The sequence below is a fragment of the Mus caroli genome, chromosome 4 (assembly GCF_900094665.2).
Source record: "Mus caroli chromosome 4, CAROLI_EIJ_v1.1, whole genome shotgun sequence".
In the NCBI taxonomy this organism is placed as follows: domain Eukaryota; kingdom Metazoa; phylum Chordata; class Mammalia; order Rodentia; family Muridae; genus Mus; species Mus caroli.
The window spans coordinates 67017379-67032433 of NC_034573.1; the positions used below are offsets into that span (position 1 = coordinate 67017379).

General features: G+C 38.1%; 1 protein-coding gene across 2 annotated transcripts in view; it reads right to left on the reverse strand.

The window, feature by feature from the left end:
• Positions 1–15055, reverse strand: part of Rasef (RAS and EF-hand domain containing) — a 69573-nt gene that overhangs the window by 40576 nt on the left and 13942 nt on the right. For both annotated transcript variants that reach the window (XM_021160795.2, XM_021160794.2), the window contains exons 2-4: positions 8855–9001; positions 7412–7502; positions 741–836 (exon numbers count right to left, since the gene is read on the reverse strand). In XM_021160795.2, the coding sequence (XP_021016454.1) occupies positions 741–836; positions 7412–7502; positions 8855–9001 (334 nt within the window). The remainder of the gene's footprint in view (positions 1–740; positions 837–7411; positions 7503–8854; positions 9002–15055) is intronic.

Genomic DNA, 15055 nt, shown 5'->3' on the forward strand with positions numbered 1-15055 from the left:
GACTTGACATATCCGGGGATCCATCACATAATCAGCTTCCAAACGCTGACACCATTGCATACACTAGCAAGATTTTGCTAAAAGGACCCAGATATGGCTGTCTCTTGTGAGACTATGCAGGGGCCTGGCAAACACAGAAGTGGATGCTCACAGTCAGCTATTGGATGGAACACAGGGCCCCCAATGGAGGAGCTAGGGAAAGTACTCAAGGAGCTGAAGGGATCTGCAATCCTATAGGTGGAACAACAATATGAACTAACCAATACCTTCCCCCTGCCCCCAGAGCTCCTGCCTCTAGCTGCATATGAATCAGAAGATGGCCTAGTCAGCCATCAGTGGAAAAGGAGGCCCATTGGTCGTGCAAACTTTATATGCCTCAGTACAGGGGAAAGCCAGAGCCAAGAAGTGGAAGTGGGTGGGTAGGGGAGTGGGTGGGGGAGCGTGTGAGGGACTTTTGGGATAGCATTGGAAATGTAAATGAAATAAATACCCAATAAAAAATATGAAAAAAAACTAAAGTAAGGAGTATGATAACTGTTCAAGGATAAGACATCTTATTGTCCCCATGTTAAAAGTCAGGTGGGCCTTTAAAAAATGAGTCTCCCAAGGAGTTGGACCAACTAAGAAATGCCATTCTTTCTTCTACTTTAATATAATTCTAAATGTTTTCCAGTTTCAATGTCTTAGATACAGTGAGACACTGAGACTGTTTCTTGAACATCTAGATGCCACATACACACCTTTTTTAACCTTTTAATGGTCACTTGTAAGTCTCCTACTTCTGTTTCATACTGACGTCTGAGGTCAGTGAGAGCCTCCTCAGCTTTGCGCTTTTCCTAGAAGGAAAATAAAAGACATCATGTGAGTATTTCTGCTCTTAAAAGTCCTTCAAACCCACATCAACATGAAGCACTTTTGGTCAAGCTAAACTGACCACAATGTTCCTAAACAAGAACAGTGAGACAAGATAGCAGAAGAATGCCAGGAAGTCTTGGTGTACACCAGTGCGGGACTTGAAACCTATAAAACTAGTGGAAATGTAGAAGATGAAGATTCACACATCATCCTCAAGTTCAGGTCTAAGACTGTAATTCTGTGCTAAGACAACAACATACCAATAAATCAGTTAACCATTACTATCAAAAAATATAGCACATCTATGGGCTCCACTGACTGCCTACACACTGTGTTGTCTCAGGTCTCAGGAAGTCACAACTGGTATACTTGTCCTATCTTATTTTTATACAAATAAATCTTTGTTAATTATAATAAATAGTCAAGCCAGTATACATGTGTTTACTGTTGACCAGTAGAGTATTTCCTATTCTAATCTTATAGCTGTTTGACTTTTAGCATTAGTTTGGAACTCCCTTGGTTATTCCTATAGAGTCAACAAAAACATCAAAAAGTCGAGGTATCTGGGCTGGCAAGATGGCACAGCAGTTGAGAACATCAGCTCTTCCTAAAAAGGACCCGAATTTGGTTCCATCATCACAACAATCTCAATCTCCAGTTTTAGGGAATCTGATGTTCTCTTCTGGCTACTATGGACACCAGGAGATAATTAGAATCCCCTTGTTGCTTCAGACATTCAGCATATTGATACAGACTCAAAAAACAAAGAGTCAACAATATGACACATTCTGAAACTGTGTTATATATATGAACAGAGTTCTCAAAAAGATACTATGTAAGAAATAATTTCAAAATGTTCACCATCCTTAGTGATCCAGAAAATGCAATGCAGAACAACTTTGAGATTTCATCAAACCCCAGAAATGGGTAAAATAAACAAAACAACCAAACAACAACAAATGCTAGAGAAGATATAAGTAAAGAGAGCCCTCGTTCATTGTTGTTGGGATTGCAAACTGGTGCAGCCCCTATGGAAATCAGTACAGAGAACTCACAAACAGAAAAAATAATTCTACCACATACTCTGTATCACTATACCAATCCTTGACATATGGCTAATATTTTTATTCCTAATGTTGGTAGTTTATCAGCCCCACAGATTATGTGCATTGATGGTCTATTCACAATAGGTAGGAAAAGTAAATTACCCGAATGTCCCTGACTTGAGGAATGGATAAGAAAAATATGGTTCATATGCGTGATTCAATATGATTTAGTTGAAACAAAAAAAAATGAAATCTGCAGTAGATGAACATAGAAAAGGCTATATTGAGTGAGGTAACCAAGACTCAGAAAGACAAATGTATGTGCTCTCTCTCATCTACAGTTCCAAGATCCAAATTGTCAGATGTGAGTATATAGCCTGAAGTAATCACAGAAATGAGGAAAGTAAAAATGTATCTACAAGTAGACGTTGTCCCTAGAGAGGGAAATAGCAGTGAACAAGTGACATACAAGAGAAAATAGAAGAAAAACTCAAAAAATAGTGGTCTTTCAAATTGGAGGAAAAAAAGGAAGTCAATACAGTAGTGAAGAAAGGGGGAAAACAACACTAAGAGGTTTTCAGAAACACAAGGAATCATTCTTTATTTACAAAACAGCATATATAATGACTATATGTGTATATATATTCATAATGCATATAAAATTTAAAATTTTACTATGTCACTTGGGCTGACAATACTCTCCACAAGAGCTATAGATGAACAAAATCCCCAACACTAGGAATAAAAAACTCTCTTTCAAGCCAAGGAAGTTAAAGAGTCTCCAAAAACAATATAGGCTATTGTGTTGCACTTATTTAAGTATTATTTGAGTACCTACAGCTGAAGAAAGATACTGTGGACTTTACAGACATGACTTGAATACAAAAATCTCTTTGCTGGAGAATAACTTTTCTATTACCAGAAAGTGCTGTCATGAAAGGGAAGCACCTAAAAGTCCTATTTACCTGTGACTTTATACAACAATGACCAGCAGGACATGAGATCTCTAAGAGTGCAATTGTGGCACAGGCATGTTGGTATGGTAACGAACCATTGTCTAATTGTACTCAAGGGCCACCACTCAACACAAAGGAAATCATGTTCTATACTGGAGACTTATCCAACTACCCAAACTACCTAGTGAGGCCATGGTCTTTAGGGGAGAAGCTACTACTACCACTTTACTAACCCAGCATGATTCATAAATGCATTCTAAATACTCATGATAAAAAGTGTAGCTAATGCCCCCTCAAAGAACAGCTCAAGAACAATATAATATAGAAAACCACAACTGATCAAAATACAAAGAAAAGTTGATTGTAGGGTACCCAGTCACAATGGATGTAGGCATAGTACAACTCAAGTATGTAAGGCACAGGGAACATCATGCAAGAGAGAGATGAAATATTGAAAAAGCCAGAAAACTATTAGATCTGTTAAAACCATGTCTCTTGGAAAGACAAGAGAAACTAACACCAATAAGGGTGCTAAATTAAGAGGGGGAAATTTCATGAGTTTCTACTTCTAAATAAAAATTACGATGGAATGATGAGAGGAGAGAGTAAGTCTTTCCCAGGGACTAGCTCTTTAACTGTTTAAAAGCAAGTGGGTAGGCCAGAAATCATATACACACAAGCAACACTAAGCAGACTGGGCATGTTGTACTTATGCACAGAGTTGTGCATGTATTTATTCACATGCATGTTCCAATAACAAAGAAAAAGAGGCCATGAATTTGAGAGAAAATGAGGGCTGAGGACATAGTAGGAGTTTGACAGAGAAAAAAAATAAGAGATGAATGATATCATTTCATTTTAAACTTTTTTGTAAAAAGTAATAAAAAATATTGATGTTTAATGCAAAAATCTCAGAAAACATCGAAATACATTAAGAAAAAAGCAACACAGTATTCAATAATAAATATTAATAATTGCTTTTCTACTATCTCTTTTATTTTATGAATAAAAATAACATCATTGACCAAAAGCAAAGACCAAAATATAAAAATAAAAATCTCCCACCTGTCAATAACCAGGTCCTAAATGCTAGCTAGTCATCTTACCTGATGACTTGTGATGTCTTTATAAAAGAAAAATAATGCCTAACTCCTATGACTCCTAGGCCTTGCACCAAATGATTAATCCCAGCAGAGATAAATGCTGCTATAAAATTCTACCTAACTGGACAGTGAGCGCTTACCTCCTATGTACTTAAATATGACCCCAGAAAAAACAGACGATTCTGGTCTGACAAATTCTTTTACACTTCATCTTTGGCAGGTTATCCCAACACAATAAAAATTACTCTCTCTCTAGCTCTCTCCAATGAGCTATAATTATATGCACAAATATAATTCACTAAAATTAATTCAACATAAGATGGAATATATCATAGTAAGACAAGAAAACATTATCTACAATAGAAGCAAAATTTTCATTGCTCATAGATTGTTATCATTAACCAAGAAACCTTGCTGGAATCCATCAGAAGTTACTCAGTGTGTGTTTGCGTATGTATGTGTGTGTGTGTGCATATATATATGTGTGTGTGTGTACATATATATGTGTGTGTGTGTACATATATATGTGTGTGTGTATACTAATATACCAATATTTTATATTTTCACAGCTTTACTAGTAACAATCAGAAATAAATTTCAAAATGTTTTTAATGTCATCAAAATAGAACAATTAAGAAAAATCATGTGTAGTATCTACATACTGCAGACTATCAAACACTTCTGAGAAAGTAGATATAGAGAATGGTTCATATAGAGAGTACTCAGTACTGTTACAATGTCACTGTACTATCCTAATCTACAGATAACTGGGAAGACAAAGCCTCTGCAGGATTCTGTTTTAGATTTGCTTTTAAACATCAATATAAGTTGATTTTGTAAAAATTAAATAAATAAATAGCTGGGCGGTGGTGGTGTATGCCTTTAATCCCAGAACTTGGGAGGCAGAGGCAGGTGGATTTCTGAGTTTGAGGCCAGGCTGGTCTACAAAGTGAGTTCCAGGACAGCCAGGGTTATACAGAGAAACCCTGTCTCAAAAAAGAAAAATAAAATTAAATAAATAAAACTGGCAAATCAACTCTGTAAAGGAAAGAAAGGAAGGACTGAAACCTCTAGACTTCAAGATTCATCACAGTGAACCAACAGCTTTAAACAGAGGGAAACACTGACCCAGGCTCCGAGCAGAGTCAGGGTATAGCAAACTTGCACAAACACAGCAAGCTGGCTTGGGCAGAACACAAGTATTGTGCAGCACAAAATGAACAAACAAATACTGTTTTCAACAAAAAGTATTAGAATAATTAGATACAAACACACGAAAAAACAATGATCAGATATTGTACCATATACAAAGTGAGTTGAAAGTGTACAGTTTTACCAAGCACACACATGTATGCACACACACACATATGCACACACTTACCATATTCTTATATCTTATATAAGTATAGTTTACTAAACACAAATTGTAAGTTACTAAAGGTGTTACAGCGCAAAAGATATGCATTTCGTGTACAAAAAAGAAGTCATGGGGAAAAGAGATTTCCTTGGATAGAGAACTAGATGCAGAAATTGATGCAAACTGGAGACTCAATTTTGCAGAATATAGGGAAGTAGAAGAGTCTAGGTAAAATTACCAAGGCAGCTGGGCAGTGATGTCTCAAACCTTTAGTCCAGAGTTCACTCTGAGTTCAAGGCCAGCCTGGACTACAGAGTGAGTTACAGGACAGCCAGTGCTACACAAAAAAGTGAAAAATAATAAATAGATAGATAGATAGATAGATAGATAGATAGATAGATAGATAGATAATCACCAAGGTAAAGAAACAGTTGAAATAAAATCAGACTCACAAGCAGTGAAGCAATGCCACTGGGACAGAGGTATACAGGATGAAGAGTCCAGGAGGCAGAAGGATGCCATGGTGACTGGAGGAAGCTAGGGGAAGTCTCCAATGAGCCAGTAGGTGTAAATATCCAGAGAAAACATGATTAAAGGTGTGAGGTTGGTGCTCGAAAGACCTGGCAAGCATAGTTCTTCCCAGTGCCAAAATGTTCATCTGGCAGGAAAGTCCTTGACTGGCATGCTAAAGTCTCAGGGTTTATGTGGATAGAAACTGACTGGCCACAAGTAAAATGCAAGAAAGAAGCTATACATCATATAAGTTTTTTTTTTTTTTTTTTTTTACTTCTAGAATGAAGCCAGGAAAATACAAAGATGTTATCATTAGTAAAGCACGAAATTGTTAGAGATAGAGGCCATGTGATTATCTACATTACCAGGAATTGGTTTGGGAGGCACTGGGAGCAAGGAGAGTTGTTCATACTATATGTGACTATGAGAACTGTTTGATCCATGAATAGAAGTACAGATTCAACAGTGGAAGAAAGTTTTAAAGGAAGGCTAAGAATGAATTTATTATTCCTAAACACAATTGGACTGTGTGTTAATGTAAAATTTGAAGATAATCAATCACAAATGGAGATAATCAAATATACTGTATGATATTCTCAAAGAATTAATGAATATATTTTTATTAAAAGAGAGAGAACAATTAAAGATACCCAAAGGGATCTGAGTATGTGGTAAAGACAAAGAAGGTAAATTATCTGAAAGGAGTCGAGGAAAGAAGGTAAATTATCTGAAAGGAGTCGAGGATAGAAGAGAAAAAAAGCATAACAGCCGTGGTCGTGCCTATCACAGACAACACTTCTCAGTACTTTATATATGTCAGGATGATTATCTCTCTTTGAGGCTGGTGGGTGGCAGGACTGTTCTGTAAATTTGACTGACAGGAGATTACTTTACCATCGCCACATGGCCTTGGGAAGGGTGAACTCAGGATGTAGACATAAGTGTGTCAGACGCCAGCGCTCAGGTCTGCACTCTTATTACCTCTCAGCATCAAAATAAAATTTAAGTCCTAATATGACTTACTCAGAGAAATATCTATTTTTTCTACCTTCAGCAAACATCAACTTCCCAAATATATTTTATACTGAAAAACACGCCCTTCTAGAGAAACCACTAAAGACAGCATAAAGCTTTCAACTTAAGAGTTCCTCCAACATTAAACATGACAGGCCAATATAAAAATAGATCTTCTGCCACCTCACCAAAGCCAACTCACAATCTGCCTGCCAGTCCTCTGCTCCATGACATTCTTTTCAATGAGGCTTCTGCCTTCCCATGAAAGCTGACTCCTTTCCAACTCACTTGAACCTCATGCCATGCCTCACGTGGAGCATCTTTCACTTACTTGGATAACATCTTTGTACCTCTTTAATTCATGAGCACAAAACACTTCTGATTATAAAAAAAAAAAATCTATTTCCTGCTCAAACATGCAGAGTGTTGATTTTTTTACATAGAGTAATAACTAGTGACACCCGCTGTCCCAACACGTTAGCACCAAGAAAAGCACCTATAGCTCCACAAGAAAAGGTACTCTCGGAAAATCTGCCAAATGAATGAATGACCAATCCACAAACTCACATCTTTCCGGGACTCATTTTCCACAGCTTGAATCCTCTGATCCATTTCCTCTTCCAGCTCACTTAGCTGAATGGCTGCCTTGTCCTGGGCTCTGAAATTCAAAAAATGCATTGTACACTTGGATTAAACTGTGAAGGGAAATTCAAAACTCATCTACATCAGGTTTCACTTTACAGACATATTATATATGGTATTTCCCAATCCATCTATATAATATACTAAGCTTGCCAGTGTGACTACTTGGGTGTAAAATGACATTAAACAACTAAAAGAAATTAAATATTGGGTTGAAAGAAACAGTAACTTATGTCAGAAAGATTCTGGGAGACTGTCAGAAAATCTGAAAATACTGCTACAATTGAGTGACAAACCTACACAAAGGAAAGAACTTTAAGGCAATAGACAATTAGATCTAATGTCATATTACTATTATATATTCTTCACAGTTGTAGACTAAAGTACAAGGAACACTCTCAAGAATGGTTTCTAAGCACTGCTTTCAACCTATTATCAACATCCTTCTGTATTTTATCGATGAGTTAATTTTTAAGAGCTTTTATCTAGAAGGTATAAATTACCAGAGAGAAGAAATAAAGTGTGGCTTTGGGGGGGTCTGCCCCATTCACCAAATACACACACACACACACACACACACACACACACACAAGCCTGCATGTATAGGTATATGCATATGTACATAAGCATGCATGAACATCTGCAGAATGAGACAAGTGTTCAGGCCCAGTCAAAGTGTGTATGTGTGGGGTGGGGGGCAAGCACCTATGTGTTTGTGTGTCTCTGTATGTGCCTAACTTCTCCCTTTCTTCCTTTTCTTTTCTCTCTGGCTCACAAAGAGTTAATGAACTCCAAGCCTGTCCTCTGTCCAGAGAGGGGCCCTTGTGCTAGAGGGAAAAAAAGAGTTCAAGTAATTAAGCCTTATTTTCTTAACCCCCTCCTGCTGTCAGCAAGAATCAAATCACCAGAAGCCAGCAGCTTTTGAGAATTGCCAGAAGTAAGAAGTTTTGGGCTATGTAATCACCAACAGAAGAATTGCCCAGGGTAAAACAGAGTTGGCCCTGATCACCAACTCCATATCCCCACTTCACTGCCTTCCTCAGTGAACTGGGTGTCAGGAAAAGCCCCTTAGCATCTGTTTTTGTCAAGTAGCTGGATAGAAACAAACATTCTGAATTTTTCAGGATGGACTCAGCAGTTCTGAGGAGTTGACCTCATAGGATGGCAATCATCTACTAACAGACTGCTGTTTAACCTTGCAATTACTACCTGACAAAACTTACCCCGTATGGAATATTTTACAGTGTTCTAGATTCCTAAAGTTCATGAGGTCCACTTGCATCATAATATGATTGTGCCATTCCGACCCTTTGCCACCCAGGTCATGGAACAAGTTAAAGTGTCCTTAGGAAGGAAGTGGTTTGATACCTCTTCACTGCAATGGCCAGGTTTTCCATCTCTGTGCTCTGGAGCTTGATCTCACGGAGAAAGTTCCTTATCACACGTTCATACGGTTGGAGTAGCCTTGGCTCCACAAGGGTGATGTTCTGGTACAGGGTACTAACTTGTTCTTTCCTGCCCAAAATATGAAAATTAAATGGTATCAGTTTAAAACTACAACAGAAAATGTATAAGAAAGAGAAAGAGAACTAAAAAAGAAGCAAGAAAGGTATAAAAATCCATAGACTGGCCTAGAATGAAGAGAACAGAGAAGGCAGAGAGCCTGTTGTATTTCCCGTGTTGGGAGATAGCTACCTGGAACGCCAGTGGAAGGGCAGTGGAAACAACTTAGAATGAAAGGTCTTCATTGTATTTGTTAAAAATTGAGTTGTAAAGAACTTCAGAGAAAGGTAAAGTAATTAACAAACTGTGTTTCTCCAATCCCTAACTATATATGTATTAATCCTTGAATTTTGAAGAATAAATATACCTATTATTTTGTGGTCAGTGCAAATAACTCAGACGAATTCACTTCTGTGGAAACATTCATATACCTTTTTTCCTCTAGGGTTTCAAACTCTAAATGTTTGGAGTTTTCTCACACCAATTAATTTTTCTACTTTCCAGGCACTATTTAGATGTTCAACATTGTCATTCAGTTAATAACTACTGAAAGTTGGCACAAACTCCCAGGCTAAGAGCTCTGATCCACGCTGCTGCTCCACTTCCTTTGCCAGGCACCAGTTCAAATGAGGCCTCTTTCTAACTAAACAGCTATACATCAGAGAATCCCAGGAAATACCCAAGGGTTTGATAGTTTCCTAAAGAGGCTCATGGAATTCAGGAAAAAAATTTACTCACTTTTCACAGCTTACCATGAAGACTAGCAAAATGGGCACACAGAGGTAACATGAGTAACCACAGAGTTTTCAAGCCACGTCTATTCCAATTATTCTGCTTACACTTTGATGTATTTACCAACCCAGAAGTTTCCCAAGCTCACTCTTAGAGACATAGGTCAAACTCAGTTCCAGCCCTTCTCTCTTCCCAAAGGTCAGGGATGATACTCCAAGTTCCAGCCCTCTCATAATGTTTTACATTTGTTTTTTGTCTTGTTTGCTTTGCTTTGTTACAATCAGTTTCCATTCTGAAGCAACTTATAGCCTAACGGTGTCATCTGTTTCATTACATGATAGAAGATACAGGCTAGTTGTGTTCCAGCCACCGAAATCAGCAGCTAATGCCCTACATGTAACTGGGCATGGTTTTATTTTTGAGTAACAAACTCTTTATAGAAACACACATTGTGCTGGCTAGTTTATATCAATTTGACGCATGCTACAGTCACTGGGGAGGAAAGGGAACCTCAGTTGAGGAAATTTCTCAGTAGAATGAGGTTATAGATGGGACTGCAGAGCAGTTTTTGGATTGATGTGGATTGAGCTAACCCTGGTGCAGGTGGTCCTGGGTTCTACAAGAAAGCAGGCTGCACAAACCATGGGAGTAAACCAGTAAGACCCCCCCCCCTAATGCCTCTGCATCCGCTCCTGCCTCCAGATTCCAGCCTGCCTTCAGTTCTTGACCTCACTGCTTTTGATGAACTGTTATATGGAATGATGAGTGAAATACACCCTTTCTTCCCCAAGTTGTCTTTAGTCATGGTATTTTATCACAGCAATAGTAACCCCAGCTGAAGCACATACTCTGTGATTTCATACTCACTAGATTGACTATAAGCACCAACATTTTCCTCAATAGATAGGCTGTATACTATCTACTTTGACATAGTACATCAGAGAAAATGCAGTCTATCCTTCCTTCTTTCTCCACTAGAGAACTAGGAGTATTGTAATTTGATATGAACTGTGACTGACAGCACATGATAATTACAGGTTTTTTTTTTAAGCAAATAATATATATACTAACTAAAAGACACAGCAGGTATTTGAAAAATATTTTATTCCTTAGATGTGAAATAACTTATCACAACACCAGCATGAAAGAAACATTACCAGTTTTCATCAGGGTTAAAAATGCTAGGGATAGCCTGTACTCACAAAAGACTAAATCCTTTCATGCACACTGTGTTACTGAAAAAAGCAGCAACAGAACTTGGTTATTTCTTCTATTTGGTGCTGTGACAAGATTTTATAGTTAATCCCTGAACAATGCAAACTATCTCTCGTCTCCTGACCCTGATATGGAGAGATTACTCTTGATGTACATGCATCACACTGGAAACGCACCTGGGCAGAACAAGAAAATGAGAAGCTCACAAGCTTGCACGGAGATTGACAGTACCTACGGATAACAATTTGATGACCACAGATCATTCAAATAGCCTGAACACAAAACTCATGTTATCTTCTTAATCCACTTTGCCCCGAATCTGTTAAGGGTGTGTTTTTTTGGTATTTGTTTTAGATGTATTATTTTATGTGCATGAGTGGTTAACTCCCATGTTTATCTGTGTATCCCACACATGTCTGAAGTCCACAGAGGTCAGAAGAAAAACCTGGGAAGCTAATGCAGGAAGATTATGAGTCTAATCAAGACCATTCTAGCTAAATTGTAGCAAATTGTTGTTGTTTAATTAAAAGGAAGAAAAAGAAGAGCAAAGACTGAAGGTTGAAGGGGGTGAAGGACAGGAGGGAAGGCAGGAAGGGCAGGTGGGTCAGGTTACAGACTCTCTGGATAGTGCTGAGAAGGTGTTTCAGTAACCTTGCAGTTCTCAGAGTTCCCCCCTCCCTCTGGCAGGTGCAGACCATCTGCTCCTAAACCCAAGACAAACTAGAATTATTACTTTATCAGTGTCTTGTGACTTTTACATGCAGGCTAGGTTACAGGATATGGAACTTAACCATCTCCCCAACTTGCCCTTGAAATCCTTTGAGAGCAAGAAATCTTTTGTTCCTTGGATCTGAAGGTACGCCTTTCCTTTTGGGATCCCATTGTGCTGTAACTCTCCTTGTCTTTCAACTCTGAGGAAAATTGAAGGCTGTGTCCCTTCTTGACCCCATCAGCACTATCCCTGCGAGCTGTGTCTTACAATAAAATTCTTATCTGGACCTGAATGCTTGTCCTCACACTACAGGCTGTGATGCTGTAATTCCTCTAATAAAGCTTATCTGCAGGGTAATTCATTTCAACTTCCTGTCTACAAAGCCACCATTATCTGCAATAGGCAGGAAAACAGCAAGGTAGAAAGGCAAGCAGGAAGAATTACAATAAGAGTTCTTTGTTTAAAATAAAAATAAAAAAATTTTAAAAAGGTTCTCTGCTACTGTTCCCATATTCTGCTACTGTCCCCACCCTCTACTACTGTCCTAGCACAGCCAAAGAATTGTGGTAATAGCAGCAATCCTGGCTCTCTACTGGTGTCAGAAGGGAAGCCAAACTTCATGGTCTCTGATGAATGGTGTCCCGGGAAGCATGCCTTCAATAAAAAAGGCTTTAGCTATGGTAGGGAAGTCCACACTCCTCAGATCCCAGATCAATTGCTGCACAACTTGAATGCATCATCTATTGGAAGGTTCACGACAAGCACAGAATGTATTTCTATTAACTTATTTTGCAAATCAGGCAGACCTAAAAGTCTGTTATAAGATAAATCATAACCCTAATGCCCCCAAATTCATGAGTTGACACCCTCCCACTAGGACCTCAGGCTCTAGCTCAGTGGGTCTCAACCTTGCTAAGGTTGCAACCCTTTAATACAGTTCTTCATGTTGTAGTGACCCCCAACCATAAAATTATTTTTGTTTCTATTATATAACTATACTTTTGCCTCTGTCATGAATTGTAATGTAAATATGTGTGTTTTCGGATGGTCTAAGGGGACCCTTGTGAAAGAGTTGTTCAACCCTCAAGGGTGTCGTAAAACACAGGGTGAGAGCCACAACTCTAGCTAATATTTGAGAGTCTTTAATGAAGGAATTAAGTTAAAATCAGATCATGTGGTGAATTCTAACCCAGTCTTAGTTGTGGACTTCGAGGAAGAGGAGACTTGGACACAGATATATATAGAGAGAGGCCATGTATAAGGGAAGATGGCAGCTTTAAACCCAGAAAGAAAGGCACTAGGACAAACGACTCCTTCTGGTAACCTGGTGCTAGAGTTTTAGATTTTACAGTTATGAGAATTTTCTGTTGTTTAAACTCACTGAGGTGTTTGATGCTGGAAATGCCTGGGCAGCCAACAGGATCAAAGGTCACAGAAACTGAATGGCAGAATTAAAATTCTGTTTTGTGGTAAAGACACCATAATTAGCCACTAATATACTACCACTTCTCATCTATGTTAAATACCTGCACTTTGAAACACTGTATGACATGAGTTACGTATTAACTCTGTTGCTTAATCAGGAATTGCTAAAAAAAAATATGTCCATGTTCCTTTAAATTCTTTGTAACTTTTTACTCTAGTAAACTGCTCAATCTATTCAGAGGCTAATCATGATTTTTAAAAAAAAAAAAAAACAACCTGTTCAAGTTAAGCATTATTAATAAAGCCATAATAGTAAGTCACATTATATGGTAACATGCTAAAACCTGTCATCACCCCTCCCATTATGGCTCAGAACAAATACTGGTTTCAAGAATGATCCACAGTATTAGATAATAGTAAAGCACCAACAAAAATGTCTTCTCTGACATTGTCCCAAGAAATTTCAACACACAGCAGGACCATTATGACTTTACCTGTATCATTTAGACTAACAGGATACAAAATCTAGAGACATACTCTGTGGTGGGAATCTGTCAGAGAAGTCATTCTGTAGAGTCATATTTACCAGCTAACTGAACAACAATGAAACACTGAGTTGCAGAAGTCACAACAGGTCCTTCACTTTCTGTAAATGTTTAAAGTGGGAGCAAATAATAATGATATGAATTCACTTTGGTCATTTTTTTATTCATGCTTAGTGCAAAGTTCCAGGGATAATTTGTAGTGAAATGTATACATAGATTAATTATAAAAAAGAATCTGCTATTGGTAGAAAATGTACATGCTACACAATTGACTATTATATCAGAATGACCTGTATCCTCATTTGCTCTACTTCATACACCAGGGACTTGTCTCAGGAGCAGCCATGGGTTCAATTCTTAACACCACACAAACTGGACGTGGTAGCACACACCAATATTCCCAGAACTCAGGAGGTGAATGTAGGATTGGAAAGCCAAGGCCATCCTGGGCTATATAATGAGTAAGGCCCTCGACTGGATTCTATATGATATGGTCTCAAAAGGATCCCCCCAAAAGAGAGGCGGGGCGTCCAACTTAGTTCATCTGGTTCAGTGTTTCTCTCTAAGCCAGAACTAGGTTTTCATATCACAGGAAAAAAAAAAAAAAAAAAAAGAAAGAAAAAACTGATCCCTCAGGATAAGAGTTGAATGTATCTGTGAATTCATCAGATGTTCTGATGGCATGACTTGATGTCATGATAGTCTTTTGTTCCAGCAGTGTATCAGTAATCTGCCTCCCCAAGTATACTCACTCTTGATGTCAAAGGTTAAAAAACCAGAGAATATCCAACTGCTGCACAGAGCTCACAGTGTCAGGCACAGGGGTTCTTAGAAAGTGTCAGGTAGCTTCTAAGACTAGAAACATGCTACTTTCATAAATATCAGGGGCTAGTCTAAGCCGATCACACGTGCACTCACAAATGGAGAGATCTTTATAGATGGGCTTAACAAACATTAGGCGACGATTAGGTAAAGATTAGGCCAGGTGATATGTGTTAGTCAAGACCAGTAAGTAGACAGATAGATAGATAGATAGATAGATAGATAGATAGATAGATAGATAGATAGATAGATAGATAGAGATAAATGCTACTTCTGTGCTAATAGAGCCATTAACAAGGAAAGCAATCTAAAGCATGCCCAAGGTATCAAAGGAGTGCCTGGGAGAAGGTACAATGAACTACAGATGAGTCATAGACATTTAAGACCTAAGCCTGTACTTCCTTTTAAGTTAAAAAAAAAAAGTCAAAACATAATTTGAATGAAAGATAGTATTAATGATTTATTACAAATGAAAAAATTACAATGTAAAATGTTAAAATGATACTGGTGCACTAGCATTTGTTTTTTGTTTTTTGTTTTTTGAAACAGGGTTTCTCTGTATAGTCCTGGCTGTCCTGGAACTCACTTTGTAGACCAGGCTGGCCTCGAACTCAG